At 36.3% G+C, this 19,861-nt stretch overlaps 1 protein-coding gene across 1 annotated transcript in view; it reads left to right on the forward strand.

Annotated features, from left to right (window-relative positions):
- Positions 1-19,861, forward strand: part of LOC131840660 (double-stranded RNA-specific editase Adar) — a 74,720-nt gene that overhangs the window by 31,092 nt on the left and 23,767 nt on the right. Inside the window, exons 9-16 of the mRNA XM_059188836.1 lie at positions 452-526; positions 1,390-1,525; positions 3,131-3,242; positions 4,589-4,675; positions 6,068-6,134; positions 7,066-7,237; positions 8,670-8,772; positions 10,533-10,684. Coding sequence (XP_059044819.1) covers positions 452-526; positions 1,390-1,525; positions 3,131-3,242; positions 4,589-4,675; positions 6,068-6,134; positions 7,066-7,237; positions 8,670-8,772; positions 10,533-10,684 — 904 coding nt within the window. The remainder of the gene's footprint in view (positions 1-451; positions 527-1,389; positions 1,526-3,130; positions 3,243-4,588; positions 4,676-6,067; positions 6,135-7,065; positions 7,238-8,669; positions 8,773-10,532; positions 10,685-19,861) is intronic.

Consider the following 19,861-nt stretch of genomic DNA (forward strand, 5'->3'; position numbering starts at 1 on the left):
TATTACTGCAATCACTCATGATTACGCTCTCTGACGTGTTTAAATCTTCGTATCTTCTAATCACTAAATTATTCTCGGGTAAAACCACGCGCGTGCGATCGTGCTTTTAAAATTCAGTCTTGTAATCACGATTGCGCGCGCTGACTTTCTCGCACTAAACTGCGTGCGCACAATCGTGTTTAAAAATTTCGTTACTGCAATCACTTATGATTACGCTCGCTGACTTTCTCTGGCTGAAACGCGCAATCGCGATTGTGTTTAAATCTTCGTATCTTCTAACCAATCACGATTTAGCGCGCTGATATTTTCGGGTGAAACACGCGCGTGCGATCGTGTTCTCAAAATTGAGTCTTGAAATCACGATTGCGCACTCTTTTATGCGCTAAATTGCGCGCGCTCCTGATCGTAGGTCGTGTAATGATAATGCCGTTAAAATTTATTTTTATTACAGCTCCCCTTCAGCTAAGCCACAGCATGAGGTTCAAAGTCGTTTGTCAAATCAAGGATCAGAAATTCGAAGGTTATGGTGAGTATTCAAGTTCAATAAGTGTTGTGTTATGGCTAATAAGATACGTGTTTTATAGTCTAAACTAGCTTTTGCCCGCGGCCTCGCTCGCGTAGTAGTAAGTATTATTATTATTGCGACGACCGAAGTGGTCTAGCGGTCTTGCACACCGCTTTACGTCTGATGGTCACTGGTTTGATTCCTCGTACGGTACAAACATTTATATTCATGAGTATGATTGTTTGTGTCGGTCTGGGTGTTTTCTATATATAATATGTATGTATTTACAAAAAAAATCTATGTATTTGTATCGGTTATCTAGTACCCATAACACAAGCTTTAGTTAGCTTAACTTCGGTCTAGAGGGCGCTGTGTGAATTGCCCTGAGATTATTTTTTTTAACTTAAAAAAATGGTTGAATGCAACTCGAACACTGATTTTATTGCTAAAAGAAATGTAATGAGGTGAAATTGCCGGCAATTGTGTATTGCACAGTAAGCAGTATATGCGTATGTGCGGTTGCCCGTACATATATTAATCATTACATAGTATAAAATAAAGTCGCTGTCGCTGTCTGTCCTTATGTATGCTAAAATCTCTAAAACTACGCAACGGATTTTGACGCGGTTTTTTTTAATAGATAGAGTGATTCAAGAGGAAGGTTTATATGTATAATACATGTACACCCGTGCGAAATCGGGGCGAGTAGCTAGCTACTCGGATGTTACCTGACGGATCCTTTATTAATAACTAGTTATTAATAAAGGATCCGTCAGGTCACATTGTGATTTGATTCTGTAGTGCTGTTCATGTCTAATATATAGGCGGTTACCACTTACCATCAAGTTTACCGTCAGTTAATACAGTTACATAAAAATCTTCAGGGTCAAGCAAGAAACTGGCAAAGTTGGCAGCGGCCCGGTCAGCTCTGGCGGTCCTGGATGAAGGGCGGGTGGAAGCGGCACCCACTCCAACCAGAACTGGTTTCCTTCCTCAAACCCTCGCCGATCACATTGGCAAGTGAGTATAAATAAATAAATAAAAATAATCTTTATTTAAATAAATATTCTATAAATATATACCTTCAAGAAAAGAGGTTATTCCTTTTTAAAAGGCCGACAACGTACTTGCAATTCCCCTGGGTTGCTCATAGGCGGCGGTAATCACTTACCATCAAGTGAGCCGCATGCTCGTTTGTCCCCTGTTATAAATAACAAAATTTACCTAAGGTTGCCTGGAAGAAGTCGTTATTTAGCGATAAGGCCGCCCATTGTTACTCTGTGTTGTAATTATGTTGTTTCGTTTATATTTGGTACTAGCTGTACAAGCGACTTCGTCCGCGTGGAAAAAAACTTTATTTTTCTAAAATAAAAGTTGCCTAAGTTACTCCTTATGAGCTACCTGCCAAAAAAAGTCTCGTCAAAATTGGTCCAGCCATTTCAGAGATTAGCCGGAATAAACAGACCTACAGACAGATAGACAAAAATGATAAAAAATGTTATTTTGATATATGTACCGTATATATATTCATATGCATGTAGTAAAAAACGGTTATTTCAATATTACAAAAATTATTAAGGGTATATTTAGTTTTCTTAATATACCCTTCTTACTAAATATTAAGGGATGGCAATGCGAACGTAACACCCCTGGTGTTTGAAGCGTACATAGGCTACGGTAACTTCATCGAACCCGCGACCCCCCCACTCTGTTCCCCCAAATTTGAATTTAAAAATGAATCTATCATTGTAAACATCTACAACATTAATTTGAAAAGACAACGAGTTGAGTTTCTTGTCAGTTCTTCTCATCTCGAAATCATTCCGAACGGACGGTAGATTTAACATATCGTAAGAGTCTGTAATAGACCTTCATGAATAAAGATATTATGTATTTTAAATTAAACTTACATTGAATCACTTTTGAATAGTCATCACATTTTTTTTAATCTACCGCTCATTCGGAAAGCTGTCTCATCACAAGAAGAACGAGCAAGAAACTTGCGTGTTGTTCTTTTATATAATTTTGTTGTTACTTTACATTTTTACATTCAAATGTGTGAAAACAAACTACCAACTAGCATTTGTTCAATTAAATACTCACATACTTTGACATATCATAAGTGTTAGGGAATTTACTCTCTGCTACCAAAATGTTAGGGAAAGTACTATGTATATATATAGGGAAGCGTCTGTCACGTACCTGTATGGTTCTGCGGATTTCTTGGGCTTCAGGGTCTCGAAGATATCTTCGCTAGCTTTCCAGTTTCACAATAGGTTTTACAGTAGGTTTAACACAGTTCTAATTTATTTTAATTCACAACACAAATGCGCGCGCGCGTCATGGCCGCTGTACGGTCAGTTCAGTACTAGGTAAGGGAGGGGAGGCAAAGGCGCGGGAACAGAAAACTAACGGACTCTAATATAATAATCTGTGCTTACGATGTTACAGGGTAGATTTTGAACAATAAGAGTCTGTAATAGTCCTACATGAATAAAGATGTTTTGATTTTTTTTTTAATCTATGAGAAGCAAAACGGTGTGTCAAACCGCTAGACCAACGAGGCCGTCAATATAATTCCCGTTTTCTTGTTCTTCTCTTCTTCTTTCTTCTCTTTTTCTGCAGGCTGGTGAACGAGAAGTTCAATGAGGTGATGAAGGGTGATCTAATCCATTCCAAACGTAAAGTCCTCGCCGGTATTGTGATGACCATCAACAACAGACCGGAAGGTGCCAAGGTGGGTGATGAATATCCTCATGATAATATGTTGGTCTTGCTTGTAATGGTAATGGTAAACCAGCTGACAGTCATATGGTAAGTGGTATATATGCCCTGTTTATATATAGTATGAACTGAATTGGGAACTATCTATAAGTTCATGTTATCCTGGTACTTTTACTGTAGTACCATTGTATCACACTTGACATCGTCAGAGAATCTGACGGCCCACCTGATGGTAAGTGGTAACCGTCGCCTATATACATGAACAGTAGAACAGACATCATGTCATGTGACGTCCGTGCTAGCTACCATTGGAAACTATCTATAACTTCATGTTGTCCTGGTACTTTCATTGTCATACTAAAGTGTCACACTTGACTTTTTTTATGTAAGTTCAGTAGCAAACAATCCGACGGCTCCTCCTGATGGTAAGTGGTGGTTTTTTATGTAATGCAAAAGCAGACAGCCCAACTGATGGTAAATGGTAACCTTCGTCTACATTCATAAACATCTCATCATGAGACGGCTATAGTAGTAGTTCTTGTACCTTATGCCCAATTTACACTCAGCCCGAGTGGGCTGGGAAGTGAGCAGCGCGAGAGTGTAAACACGAGTGGAAACACTTCCCATGCCATTGTCGCTGCCACTCGCGCTGCCCGGCGCTCCCTCGATTGTCGGTTTTTCGTGCGCGAGTCAAAGGACTGGCAGCGCGAGTGGCAGCGTGTTTTTACATTCAGCCCTCTCGCTCAGTTGTCGTCAGGCAATAATTCCGGCAGCGCGAGTGGCAAGCGAAGTGGCTGAATGTAAACGGAGCATATTGCTACGTTTACATTCAACCGCTTCCTCTGCTACTGCCCGAGGATTCCTAGTGGCAATCCTCGGATCGGGTACAAATACGGCAGGTACTTGTGCTGCTCGTAATGTGTTAATTGACGTTTTTTTTTCTTTCTATTTCTATTATTATTCATAGAGATTTAAATGTCAAATAAAACAGTTCCTTTGCAATAAAGCTTACTATAAAATTGAAGAATTCGTTAACGATAATAATGTTTTTATAGAAAAACTTTAATACCATAGCACTGACTATATTATCTGATTACATTAATAATGAGTGCGTAGCGATATCTATGTTGATTATCGCATGCCTCTTACATGTTACACTGTAATTATTTATATAAAAAAAACATCAATTAAAAAGAGCAACACACAAGTTTCTTGCTCATTCTTCTTGCGATGAATCTGCATTCCGAATGAGTGGTAGAATCAAAATATGACTATTCAAAAGTGCTTGTAATGAGTTTATTTGAATAAAGTTTATTTCTATTTCTATTGTTATTCATAAAAGTGATTTTTACTTGGCAGGTGATAGCTGTGACCACCGGTACCAAATGTGTGTCAGGCGAACATATGTCAGTACGCGGACGGGCGCTCAACGACTGCCATGCTGAGGTAAACTGATGATTCATCACCTCATGATGATGAAGAAATATTTATGTCCATTTGAACTTACCTAATATTTTCTGTATTCAAGTATTTAATTGAACTAGTGCTAGTTGGTAGTTTGTTTTCACACATTTCAACATAAAAATGTAAAGTAACAACAAAATTATATAAAAGAACAACACGCAAGTTTCTTGCTCGTTCTTCTTGTGATGAGAAAGAACAACACGCAAGTTTCTTGCTCGTTCTTCTTGTGATGAGACAGCTTTCCGAATGAGCGGTAGAATTAAAAAAATGTGATGACTATTCAAAAGTGCTTCAATGTAAGTTTATTTGAATAAAAAATTCAAAAAATTTAAAATACATAATATCTTTATTCATGTAGGTCTATTAAAGACCTTGTGATAAAGATCTTGTGATGAGCTTTCCGAATGAGCGGTAGATTGAAAAAAACGTGATGACTATTCGAAAGTGCTTCAATGTAAGTTTATTTGAATAAATGATTTTCTATTCTATTCCACTGATGCGCCTGATATAAATAATCATAAAAATCTAATGGGATACTAATCAGTTACAATAATAAGGTGTTAGATTGTAGTGACTTCGCTAGTATACCTCTCGCTTCCACATCAACCGTATTTATATCATATTATAGAAAAACTTTAAATACATAGCACTGACAATATTATCTGATTACATTAATAATGAGTGCGTAGCGACTTGTATGTTAATTATCGCATGCCTCTTACTTGTTACACTGTAATTATTTATATAAAAAAAAAATCTATTAAAAAGAGCAACACAAGTTTCTTGCTTATTCTTCTTGTAAAAATCTATAATCTATCTTGTATTTATATCATGTTGTTATAACAATAAGGTACATTTTACTTTGATATTACAGTCAGATATTTCCGGTAAGAATACAAAGATAAACATAGAAAATCATTTATTCAAATAAACTTACATTGAAGCACTTTTGAATAGTCATCACATTTTTTTAATCTACCGCTCATTCGGAATGGTGTCTCATCACAAGAAGAACGAGCAAGAAACTTGCGTGTTGCTCTTTTAAATAATTTTATTATTACTTTACAATTTAAGTTTAAGTGTGTGAATACAAACCACCAATTAGCACTAATTCAATTAAATACTCAAATAGAAAAAATATTGAATAAATAACCAACTGGTTAAACAATTAATAAGAGGAAATCAGTCATAGTGATTAGAGCAGATCACACACGCTTGCTCCCACATCAACCGTATTTAAGTCATATTAATATAACAATAAGGTACATTTCATCTTTTAGATTGTAGAGAGATTTCTCTGGTATACCTTGCGCTCACACATCAACCGTATTTAAATCAAATTCCTATAATAATAAGGTACATTTTCGTATGCAGGTGGCGGCTCGGCGTTGTTTGCAGAGATATCTATATTCACAGCTTCTGATGTACGCATCTGCTAAAGGTAAATTGATTTCAGTCATCAGTCATCAGTCATCTTTAAATTTGTAATGTAGTGGTAATGCAACTTCTAGGTCACAGGTTCGACACGACACAATAAGTTTTTTATTAGTCAACATAAGTTGCTTCACCTATTGAAGACCTCGGTGGTCTAGCAGTTTAGTTGCGGTGGTCGCGGGTTCGTTACCCGGATAATACAATTTTTATTTTTGATATACATTCAAAATGTTGTTTTGTATAATAATAATTAAGTTAAGAAAATAAACACAGAGCCGTCTATAATCTATACATCTAAATTCTATATCTGTCTATATTACATATAAATAAAATTGGACTGTCTGGTTACAAACAGACACTCAATTCTATTGAAATAACCGTTTTTTACTACATGCATATGAATATAAATACGATATATACACCAAAATAACATTTTTTAAAATTATCTGTCTGTCTGTCTGTTTGTTCCGGCTAATCTTTGAAATAGCTGGGCCGATTTCGACTGGATATTTTTGGCAGGTAGTTAATATAATAAGTAGTAACTTAGCTGCTTTTATTTTAGAAATATTATTTTATTTTAGAAAAATAAAGTATAACACCACGCGGACGAAGTCGCGGGTACAGCTAGTATTAATAAATAAGTGTGTGAAATTTCAATAAATTCAATTATTTTTAAAAGGCGTAGGTATATAGTTTTTGCTTCATGAATATATATAGTTTAATAGTTATTAAATAAATAATATTAAAATAAAATATTAATAAAATTTAGGGGTGGACTACCTCTAACATTTAGGGAGATGAAAAATAGATGTTGGCCGATTCTCAGACCTACTCAATACGCTCACAAAATTTCATGAGAATCGGTCAAGCCGTTTCGGAGGAGTATGGGAACGAAAACTGTGACACGAGAATTTTATAAATAAGATTGTAATATATAGACCCGAGGCGGCCGATACCGCAATCAGACATTGAACCTATACCCGGCGGTGGTTACCAGCTGCGGGCTGACCGTCACCTGCATCTGTACGTGAGCACGGCGCCCTGTGGTGACGGACGCATCTTCAGTCCACACGAACAGTCAGAACCTGAGCCTGACAGACATCCCAACAGGTATGTTTTTTTATCTAATGGTATGGTGAAGTACCAGGATAACATGAAGTTACAGGCAGGTGGCTAATGGAACATAATTGGCACCACTCGTGGATGGATAGAATGAGAGAAGTCAGATCAGTATAAAGTAAAGTGTGATACAGTGAAAGTACCAGGATAACATGAGGTTACAGGCAGTTAAGTGGTCTGTGGCACTGTTCATATATAATAAATACATGATAGATAATAATAATAATAATATTGTGGTCCCGCCTCTGCTGACAGTATACACTGGCGGGGCATCAGTGGAGGATGATAGGATGAGTTTGAGGTCAGGGTCAGTTCCATCCTCTTATAAAATAATAGGTGTGATACAGTGAAAGTACCAGGATAACATGAGGTTACAGGCAGGTGACTAATGGAACAATGGGCACCACTCGTGGATGGATAGAATGAGAGAAGTCAGATCAGTATAAAGTAAAGTGTGATACAGTGAAAGTACCAGGATAACATGAGGTTACAGGCAGTTAAGTGGTCTGTGGCACTGTTCATATATAATAAATACATGATAAATAATAATAATATTGTGGTCCCGCCTCTGCTGACAGTATACACTGGCGGGGCATCAGTGGAGGATGATAGGATGAGTTTGAGGTCAGGGTCAGTTCCATCCTCTTATAAAATAATAGGTGTGATACAGTGAAAGTACCAGGATAACATGAAGTTACAGGCAGGTGACTAATGGAACAATGGGCACCACTCGTGGATGGATAGAATAAGATTAAAGTCAGATCAGTATAAAGTAATAAGTGTGATACAGTGAAAGTACCAGGATAACATGAGGTTACAGGCAGTTAAGTGGTCTGTGGCACTGTTCATATATAATAAATACATGATAAATAATAATAATATTGTGGTCCCGCCTCTGCTGACAGTATACACTGGCGGGGCATCAGTGGAGGATGATAGGATGAGTTTGAGGTTAGGGTCAGTTCCATCCTCTTATAAAATAATAGGTGTGATACAGTGAAAGTACCAGGATAACATGAAGTTACAGGCAGTTGGGTGATGTCTTGGTACTGTTCATGTATATAGGCGACGGTTCCCACTCTCTATATATTATAAAACTGAAGGTCTTCCATTATGTAATGATGGTATACGCTGACGGGGCACCAGTGGAAGATGATAGTATGAACATAGATCAGTCCCATGCTTGGCATCCCCTAAGAAAGGATTTTGATAAATTCCACCCCAAAGGGGAAAAATTACCGCGAGCGAAGCCGCGAGCAAAAGCTAGTAATGGGATAAAGGCAAGGCAATGATGATGAGAAAGTTCTAAAACTAAAGTTGTTAACATGGATACTTTCATATACTTGCCTCTTAATATACTTTCCCATTAACCCTACATATAAACAGACAGATAAACTTATATATATGTACTGTACATCATCAGATTAGCACGAGGTCAGCTCCGGACGAAGATAGAATCCGGTGAAGGTACAATTCCTGTGAAGAACAGCAACAGTCTGGTGCAGACCTGGGATGGAGTCATGCAGGTCAGTATTGTCATAGCACTGTACGTAGGTACGCTTATGAACGTTAAAAATCTTGTATTGATATTTTTCAATCAAATATCCTCACCGTTGCTTCTCAATACATTTATGAAAATATCATCTATTCCAGAAGGAATATAGACAGTTTCAAGAGAGTTAGTGATTGCACTAATAAAAGTTTACGTAACAATAACAAACTGATTTTACCTAAACATCGTTTGGCTAAAGTTAGTAATTCGTTTTATGGCAATTGCGTAAGGTTTTACAATAAAATACCAGAGTCTGTTATAAATCTGCCAGAAAAAAGATTTAAATGTCAAATAAAACAGTTCCTTTGCAAAAAAGCTTACTATAAAATTGAAGAATTCGTTAATGATAATAATGTTTTTATAGAAAAACTTTAAATCCATAGCACTGACAATATTATCTGATTACATTAATAATGAGTGCGTAGCGATTTCTATCGCATGCCTCTTACTTGTTACACTGTAATTATTTATATAAAAAAAACATCTATTAAAAAGAGCAACACACAAGTTTCTTGCTCATTCTTCTTGTGATGAATCTGCATTCCGAATGAGTGGTAGAATCAAAATATGACTATTCAAAAGTGCTTGTAATGAGTTTATTTGAATAAAGATTATTTCTATTTCTATTACCTTATCGCCCAGTTAAAGATTCAATTGAGGAGAACTGGCAATCGTTTTTGTTAAAGCCAGTTATTATTTAAATAGTTAAAAGACAGTTTGTTTATATTGTTTCTTTATATAGGTGTCTATGTCTAACATTAAATGAAAATCCAGTACATGAACAACCTGCTAGGCACGCTGCATGGCAATAGTCGTTCATGCACGGGATTTTCATTTAATGTTAGACATAGACACCTATATAATAATAATAATAATATTCTTCTGCCGGGGGTAAGTTGCCATCTCCTCCCCTTAAGAGGGGAGATGAGATTTTTTTTTAAAGTTAGGAATAATAATATTCTCAGGACAATTCACACAGCGTCATCTAGACCCAAGTTAAGCTAGCCTAAACTTGTGTTATGGATACTAGATAACTGATACAAATACATAGATAATTTTTTTTTGTAATTACATACATATTATATATACATAGAAAACACCCAGACCGATACAAACAATCATACTCATGAATACAAATGTTTGTGCCGTGAGGAATCGAACCCGCGACCATCGGTCGTAAAGCGGTGTGCTGGACTGCTAAACCACCGAGGGCGTCGAGGTATTATATATAAATATACATTGTAAATAAACTAGCAACATGATGAATTCGTGGTAAATTATACCACGATGTGCTAACTGACCTACATTAGCTACCTGCCAAAAAAAGTCCCGTCAAAATCGGCCCAGCCATTTCAGAGATTAGTTGGAACAAACAGACAGACGGATAAAAATTTAAAAAAAGTTTTTTTTGCGTAAGTTCAGTATTTATATTCATATGCATGCAGTAAACAACGGTTATTTCAATATAACAAACATACACTCCAATTTTATTTATATGTATAGATGTATGTCCGTGCGAAGCCGGGGCGAGTAGCTAGTCATATATAAAAAGCTAGATTATGTTTTAATAAAGTTAGCGTTAGAGACACTAAGTATTATAACGAGGAATGATGCATATCGGTCAACCATTCACTTGTGCTTATCATAAGGTTTATATAATACATATACAGTTGTACACCCGTGCGAAGCCGGGGTGGGTAACTAGTATTATAATCTGGTATTAATATGGTGCAGGGTGAGCGGCTGCTGACGATGTCGTGCTCGGACAAGGTGGCGCGCTGGTGCGTGGTGGGGATGCAGGGCGCACTGCTCTCACGACTGCTGCGGCCCGTGTACCTGCACTCGCTGGTGCTGGGCTCGCTGCTGCACCCCTCGCACATGTACAGGTACCGACACTCTCACGACTGCTGCGGCCCGTGTACCTGCACTCGCTGGTGCTGGGCTCGCTGCTGCACTCCTGAGTTGGCCTTCAGCCGCTCCATAAGTCCTTCCTTTGGTTTGGAGTGCCATCTGCACTCGCCCCCTATCGTCCGGAGAAGCTGTAAAGGCCAACTACGGCCAACAGCATTAGAGTAGTCCGAAAAAAAGGCGAGTGACGGATGACGTGACAATATTTTATAGGTGAAATGTGGATCGCGTCTGTCTGGTCTGTAAGAGGCCAGTTGTTATGATAAGAGGTAATGATGTGAAATGATTATAATACAACCGAAAGACAAGGTGTTGGAACACATGATGAAATGAAAAAAACATAAATAATAATAGTAATATATCAAATATATTCATAATATAATTATTTTTAAACTTTCATGTTTAATATATATTATTTATATTGTTAACCGGGCATTAACATGAATAATTTTATGGTAAATAAAGCTATTTACCTCTCGACGTTTTGACTAGGGTGGTCACGAGCTGACCGGAGTAACATCGTTGCTACTCCAGTCAGCTCATGCCCACGGCTAGTACAACCTAGTCAAAACGTGGTGAGAGGTAAATACCTTTATTTACCATAAAATTATTAGTGTTAAAATAAAGTTATATAAACATAGTTATTTTTAAACTTTCGAGTTTAATATATTTTATTTATGTTGTTAACCGGATCTTGAAACGTCGTGAGAGGTAAATTTATTTACCATAAACTTATTCATACCCAGTTACCCTTATAACCAGTTAACAATATATATAATGCGTATTATAAACATACATTATGAAATATACATATAGTACGTCAATATTAATTCTAAACAATAAAATTTATATTATATCACTAGTAAACTTATATATTATATTATTTTCTATATCTTATATAAACTTATATATGTATATATATATATATACTAAACTTATATTTTATTATATATACATATACAAAATTAATTTAGGTTACGTTTAGACTGTTTTATCGGAACCTGTATGAAAACTATTTATAAATTTGTGGATAAAAGTTTAAATCATAAACAATATTTCTATTAACATTTGTCTTTACGGTAAATTACATTTTAGATATAATTTGAATAAAAAAGTGTTTAACCAATTAAGAAGCCTAGTCGGAGCTAGCAGCTCACAATTGTGATCCTTCCCTTCTAAATAAATAGAGAGAAAAATAGATCTATATATATATATTTTTACACATTTTCATACCTACTCATATATCTCTAATTAAATTATAGTTAGTATTTATAAAAATCTAATTCTCCAGTCTGTAGCTCGAACTTAAAGTTCGTTTGTTATTTATTTTCTACTAGCTGTACCCGCGACTTCATCCGCGTGGGATTTATAATTATTTTTCTAAAATAAACGGTTAAAAAAAAGTAGCCTATGTTACTCCTTATTACATAAGTTACCTGCCAATAAAAGTCCCGTAAATGTCGGTCTAGCCATTTCAGAGATTAGTCGGAACAGACAGACAAAATTTAAAAAATATGTTATTTCGGTGTATGTGCTGTATTTATATTCACATGCATGTAGTAAGAAACCGTTTTTTCAAATTAAAACAGACACTCCAATTTTATATATATGTATAGATTATTAGCTTTCAGGTATTTTTTTAATAGTACATTACACACGCGCTGAATATTAGTATAGGTTTGGCACACGTATGTAGGTTTACCCATATTCTATTGTACTGATCTGAAAGAGTGATAGAATGTGACAATAATAATATAATAATAATAATAATAATCTCAGGACAATTCACACAGCGCCATCTAGACCCAAGTTAAGCTATCTAAAGCTTGTGTTACGGGTACTAGATAACTGATACAAGTACATAGATAATTTTTTTTCGTAAATACATACATAATATACATAGAAAACACCCAGACCGATACAAACAATCATACTCATGAATACAAATGTTTGTGCCGTGCGAGGAATCGAACCCGCGACCATCAGACGTAAAGCGGTGTGCTAGACCGCTAGACCACCGATGTCGTGACAATGTCACACTTCATCAACCCCCATGTTACGTTAAGGTCCAACGTCTTCTATGGATGGTTCGTACGGTTTACCCATATTCTATTGTATTTATTTGAAAGAGTGACAGAGCGTGACAATGTCACACTTCATCAACCTCCATCTTACGTTAAAGAGTAAGACGTCTTTTATTGGTGGTCCCTAACTATCTTTCTGTAGAATATAATCAGTCCAAACAAAATTAGGTTTAATATATATTTAGAATGTCTTAATATTAATAATATAATAAACGCGAAAGTTTGTGAGTATGGATGTTTGTTACTCTTTCACGCAAAATCTACTAAACGGATTTTGATGACACTTTACAGTCATCATCATCATCGCAGCCCGGAAGACGTCCACTGCTGGACATAGGCCTCCCCCAAAGATCTCCACGACGATCGGTCCTGCGCTGCTCCCATCCAATGCCTTCCAGCGATCTTGATTTGTACTACAGTACACAGTAATACAGCTTATACATCAGAATAACATATAGTTTATATTTAAATGTATATAATGAGACCGCGAGCACAGCTGGTTCTAAATATAGGGGATGGTCTTCACATGGTCTTCACATGGTCTTCTTTACGGGGTAAGCAGGACAGGCAGGTGATTTTATTCTATGGAATATGGAGACTGGCTGTGGGTGATCAGGAAGTAATTGCCTCGGGATCTGAAAGTGTATGAAGAATTTATAATAATTAATGTATTACTAGGAATAATTGGGAACAAAGACGTCTAGCTCCTACTAAATATAATAACGGACAGACAGACACATTTACTCACATTAGATACACAATTGTTATTTTACTTAGAAACAGCTACATCATTATCTGCTTCTTCCTTATCTCTTTTATTTGGGGTTGGTGTAATATGTTTTTCTCTTCCATTCATCTCTGTTCGCAGTCATCTCGTTATTTACTTCCTTTCTGGCCATATCATCTTTCACATAGTCCATCCATCTCTTTTTCGGTCTTCCTCTGCCCTAATAACCATCCACATTCGTATGTAACACCTTCTTTAAAATATTATCTTCATTCCTACGAATTACATGCCATATCACGATAGATACACTCTTCAACCTCTCCGACACCGGCGCCACTTTCATACTTCCTCTAATGTATTCATTCCTTATCTTATCCACTCTTGTCACACCACACATCCATCTCAATATAATAACGGACAGACAAAGACACATTTACTCGCATTAGACACACAATTGTTATTTTACTTAGAAATAACTACATACATAAATTGCAGTATATAGTAATAAGTAATAGCCCAAGAGAAATCACACAGCGCCATCTATACCCAACTGAAACGTTCTATTAGCAACAACATGCAATACTGATAATTGTTGCTATGAAAATATTTTAGGCGCTTCGTAATTTATAATCTAGATCAATATTATTTTTGATTCTTATTCAAATACACGTCCCGTCAATATATTTTCATGGCATTATTATATTAAAACACTTTAATAATTTAATAATTTCTTCAATGGGTAGATAGATAAATCATTTATTTACACTTTTAACACAACAAATATTAAAATTGTAACTTTTTGTATATAGTACATATAATGGCCATACCAATATAAATAAACCATACTCATGGATATAAATGTTCTGTGCAAGAATAAAGCCCGCTATTGGAAGCAAGGCAGTGTGCTAAACAGCTAGACCACCGAGGCTGTCGAATATTTAAGTAAACTATTATAATACAATATTAATTAAATGAGTTTAATTATTACGTAGAATATTCATTAAAATGATTAATTATTACCAAAAAGCAAAGTGGAAATCTAAGAATTACATTGTGTTTTGTTTTCATACTAAATTGATCATGTGAAAAAGCAGTTTTTGTGAAGTTTTTAATAAAATGTCTTTTCGATTCTCGGTAAGATTTATTCTCTATTTCTAGTTAATTTTACTATGTACAATATTCATGCTAAGGAGTCAAATTCACTAAGAAACAAAAGTGAAAATCTAAGTATTAAGTTTTGATTTTTTAATAAATTGATAAAGGAAAAAAGCAGGTTTTGTGACGTTTTTTATAAAATAAATTTTCGATTCTCGGTCAAATTTATTATCTATAGTAAGCACTTTGCAACATTTGTTTCGGTTGTTGGATGTGAGTGAAAGTTCAGGATAAGAGGCGTGATGTTTTAGTCCTATGGAATAGCTGCATATAAGTGGCGTCCAAACAGCATTCAATGCTACTGGGTACCTTACTTTGTAAGGTGTGTTTCGGTTGTAGGATGTGAGTGAAAGTACAGGATAAGAGGCGTGAGATACAGTGCTGTTCATATGTATATACACTATAGTTACCATTTACCATCAGATGGGCCGTTGAAAGAGCTTCTTTGTCATCCCATTTACATAAAAAATGTTTAACTTCATCAATTATTTCTAGCTTTCCACTTAGTTTAACAATAACTTCTTTTACCATTATCTCTGCAAGTACCTACCTTATCCACTCCCAGTAATAGTTAATTTATCTCCTTGTCCTAACCCCAGCAGTCTCTTCACAAACCTCTTCGCCTTCGAATCGTTACCAAGCTCCAAATTATATACAGCAGTCGGCAAAACTTGTGGCAACGCCCCTATATAGTTATTACGTTCCTTAGTCAAATGATTCAGTTCTCCATTAGCGCTCTTCACCAATGTATTGATCTCTCTCATTACAGTAACAACTGGTATTACATTTTTACGATTCTTCATAAGGAACTCTAACATTTTGAATAGAAAATTGTCGCTCTCTGATTCAGTTCGCTTGAAGAGAGATATGAAACGTCTAACTCTTTTTCGTCTAGGTGTAATGATGTTAGATTCCGTACTATGATCTAATGTTCCTTCATTGGTTGGTGTGAGTCCAGCGTTGTAAATGTTGTCTGTTATAATACTATGAATATTAATAGACGTTGGTTTTGTATTTATACTTTCTGTATCGTGTCTACCTAATTCGGCTGTATTTTCTTGTGTCATATAATCTTGTTTTAGTGATTCACCTAACTTTTCGATATTTGTCTTAGTATTCTCACTGTGATTAGTTTGAATAAGTATATTTATGATTGTTGAATTTGTCTCTGGTTTATCTGTTGCGTCATCATCTTTATTTTTATATACAAATTCTTCGTAGTTCTTAAGTACTGTGTTAGCGTTTGTTTTATCATTAAGATCTGTTACAGTTTCTTTTAAATTAATGCCAGTTGATGCACTAAGAGTTTCCGTATTGTACATTTGTGTTTTGTCAACATTGGTAGTTGTAGTTACGATGGTTTTTGATTCGTTTTCAATATTAAACATAACGTTTTGTGTATCTTCAATTGTTGTATCATGGTTTGCATCAATGTCTGTTTGTTGTTTATTTACTTTGAAATTGTTATGCTTTTTTGGTTTACCATAGGTTTTATGATTTATGTCGTCTTTATCAGTTTTTGTAAAGTAAACTTTATTGGAATCGTCGTCGCGCCTTCTCTGTGTTGCGTAGTTTTTTAATTCAAGGTTTTGTAAATGTGTGAAGAATTCATATAGTTTGTTCTTGAAAGCTTTCTGAGATTTATCTTGTAAATAGAAGGTGTAGAAACCGCGTGTGGTGCTACCGTCACCTGCAATGTTGAATTGGCGTTCTAAATATATGTATATGTACATGTGAATTAACATATAGACATTTTACGTTTCTACTGGACATATCAATCTCTCGTAATATGGATTTAAGTGAACGAGTGGTCAGATAAATTGTCCACTTCTTATGAAATGAAATGAAAAACACTGTATTGTTCCTCTCACAGAAATATATAACAGTTACATAAATTAATATGTACATCAGATATAAAAAGAAAAACAACATAATTATGATATAGAGGTAACAATGGGCGGCCTTATCGCTAAATAGCGATTTCTTCCAGGAAACCTTAGGATGGAGAGGAGTGATTAGACTGTGTCTGGTCGAGGTATAAAGTTATTGGATGTACAATTTACATATCATATACACATACATGTAACTACATAATAATCATTATATATAAAACTAGCTGTCCCGGCAAACGTTGTTTTGCCTTATAATAAAAATAAAAAATTTAGGGGTGGACTATCCCTAACATTTAGGGGGATGAAAAATAGATGTTGGCCGATTCTCAGACCAGTAGGTCTCAATACGCTCACTAAATTTCATGAGAATCGGTCAAGCCGTTTCCGAGGAGTATGAAAACGAAAACTGTGACACGAGAATTTTATATATAAGATATACATACATACATATATATACATATAAATAAATTGTCTACTTCTTATCACATATTCTTAAAAGATACACCCCGAAGAATACTTCCAGATGAAGTGGAAATAATTGTCTCGATTAGCCAAAACATAGTAAGTTCATTTTTTTATTATTCATTAAATATAGTAAAATGGTTACAAATATGTAGAAATAAATCTAAGAGTTTGCCAACATTATGTTTAAAATAAGCAAGTTCATTAAACTCCCATGCAATGTTATAAAATAGTGTTACTTTAAAATTGGTTCAATTATTGAATTGCTTCTGAAAGCAGAAAAAAGACGAGTTCGTGAGACAGGGGTCTCACGAACTCATCTTTTCATATGTGCGTGCGTTACAAACCATGCAAACGTGGCCGCCACCAAAAGTAAAAATATTTAAATTAGTGTGACGTTATTTATGGTACCCCGTAATGACCTTACCATGATTTACTCCTCATCTTATCACCCCATGTTGCCCTAGTGTATATCATAGCGTAATCCACAAATTACCCCACATTTGTGAATACATAATGAACTCATGGTGAGTAAATTTAACTTCTCATCTTATCATCTCCCACTGGTGCCCTAATGACATCATCATTATTATCATCATCAGCTCATAGGCTTCTCCCAAGGACGCTACTGTGGAAGGTATTCAGCCCTTCTCGTCCAGTTATTACTCTCTATCTACGTATGTGTTTACTCCACTTAGTTGCGCGGTGTCCTACACTACGTTTGCATTGCGAAATTGCAAATGACTTCTGCCTAATTAACTTACCATATTTTAATCCCCAACAGGTACCCTATACCATAGCCTGAAAATTTGTGGATACCCCAAATAGCAATGCTCTTACATGGTGTAACTTCTCATCTTATCATCCCCACGGGTGCCTTTGTGTATGGCATAGCGTGGGTAATTTGTGAATGGCCCCAAATAATCTCATCATCATCAGTTCATTGCTGGCTTCATAGGCATAGGCTTCTCCCAAGGGACGCCGCTGGGCACAATCTTCAGCCTCTTTCATCTAGTTATTACCCGCAACCCTACGTATGTCTTCGCTTCACCTAGCTGCAGAGCGTCCTATGCTACGTTTGCTAAATCACCTCGCCATGATTTAACTTCATCTTATCATTCCTCGTCAATCATTCCTGCGTTAGAGATGTGGTGCTGGAGACGGATGCTAGGAATATCGTGGACAAAGTTTCGTACAAATGATTCCATATTAAAAGAACTCTGCATCAGACAGCGCCTATCAACCACAGTACAATCACGCATTCTGACCTTCTTCGGCCACGTATCTCGTCGTGGTAATGACTCCATAAAGCGTCTCGTAGTGCAGGGAAAAGTGGAAGGCACCAGGCCACGTGATAGATCACCAATGAGATGGACAGACCAGATCAAGGCCGCAACTAAGTGCTCAGTTTACGAATGTACCTGGAAAGCTACAGTCCGCGACGAATGGCGCCGTATTACCAAAAACCTCACTCATCGTGATTCAAAATGTTGACCACGACCACTCTGACAAGAGTGTACCGACTAAGAAGAATATCATTCCTCACTGGTGTCCTAATATATTGCATAGCGTGGGTAATTTGTGGATAGCCCCTTATGACCTCATCATGATTTAACTTCTCATCTTATCATTCCTCACTGCTGCCCTAGTGTATACCATAGTGTGCAAATTTGTGGATAGCCCACTTAGACCTCACCATGATTTAACTACTCATATTTTAATGGTCTACTGGTGCCCTATACCATAGCATGAAAAATTTCTGGATAGTCTTATAAATTCACCATAATTGAACTTCTCGTCCTATCATCTCCAACTGGTGCCCTAGTGTTTAGCGTGATCTTGTGCCACCATACCGCAAAATGTTCATATAAAACAAAACTCTTACGTGGTGTCAACACCAGATCCCATATGGGTAATGGGATGGCTGGCGCATCCTCCTCTACTATACATCTTCCAAGATGGGCACGATGTGGACACAAACGCCCTAGGTCTGATCACAGACTCGCTGTAGAACTGGTAGGACCGCCAGTGGCTGCAGAAGACTGGGGAGGGTTAGTTAGGTTAGTTGGATTAACTAGCTGGTGCCCGCGACTTCGTCTGCGCAGGATTAGTACTTGAGTAGATTACTTTCTTCTCCCTAGGTCCTATGTACCTTTATACCAAAATTTATATTCATTGAATTAGAACTGGTAGGACCGCCAGTGGCTGCAGAAGACTGGGGAAAACCAACCAACCTAATTAACCCTTAGTTAGGTTGGTTGGTTTACCTAGCTGGTGCCCGCGACTTCGTCTGCACAGGATTAGTACTTCGCCTATATTACTCTCTTCTCCCAAGGTCCTATCTAACTTTATACCAAAATTTATCATAACTCATTCAGAACTAGTAGGTTCTCCAGGACCTCTAGTGGCTGTAGAAAATTGGGGAAAGGGGGGATAATGATGGTACTTGAAGGGTTTGTTAGCAGTTGTTAGTCCCAAGCTAAGCAGAGCTTGACAAGAGATACTTAAATACATTATAGAGCAGCACAAACAATCATATTGCTGCATATAAATGTTTGTATCCTGCGGGGAATCAAACTTGCGATTATCTGAAGTGGTTGATCTAATCGCGATCGATGGAAAGCTAACGCGCTTAGTCGCAAGTTACTTCACTAGACTTTGTGTTCACTCCTTTGCACATTATAGAGCGCATGTTTCATGTCAGTTTACTTTCTTTCGAAACTTTATTTTTAAAAGCACATATCTTATTTTCTAAAGACAAGTTTAATATTTATAAATTAATCAATAACTATCATTATGTATTTGATCTATAGTCAGATATCTACCATTTTGCAT

Source organism: Achroia grisella, unplaced genomic scaffold, assembly GCF_030625045.1.
Source record: "Achroia grisella isolate CSIRO2021 unplaced genomic scaffold, CSIRO_AGI_Agris_v1 utg149, whole genome shotgun sequence".
Lineage (NCBI taxonomy): Eukaryota > Metazoa > Arthropoda > Insecta > Lepidoptera > Pyralidae > Achroia > Achroia grisella.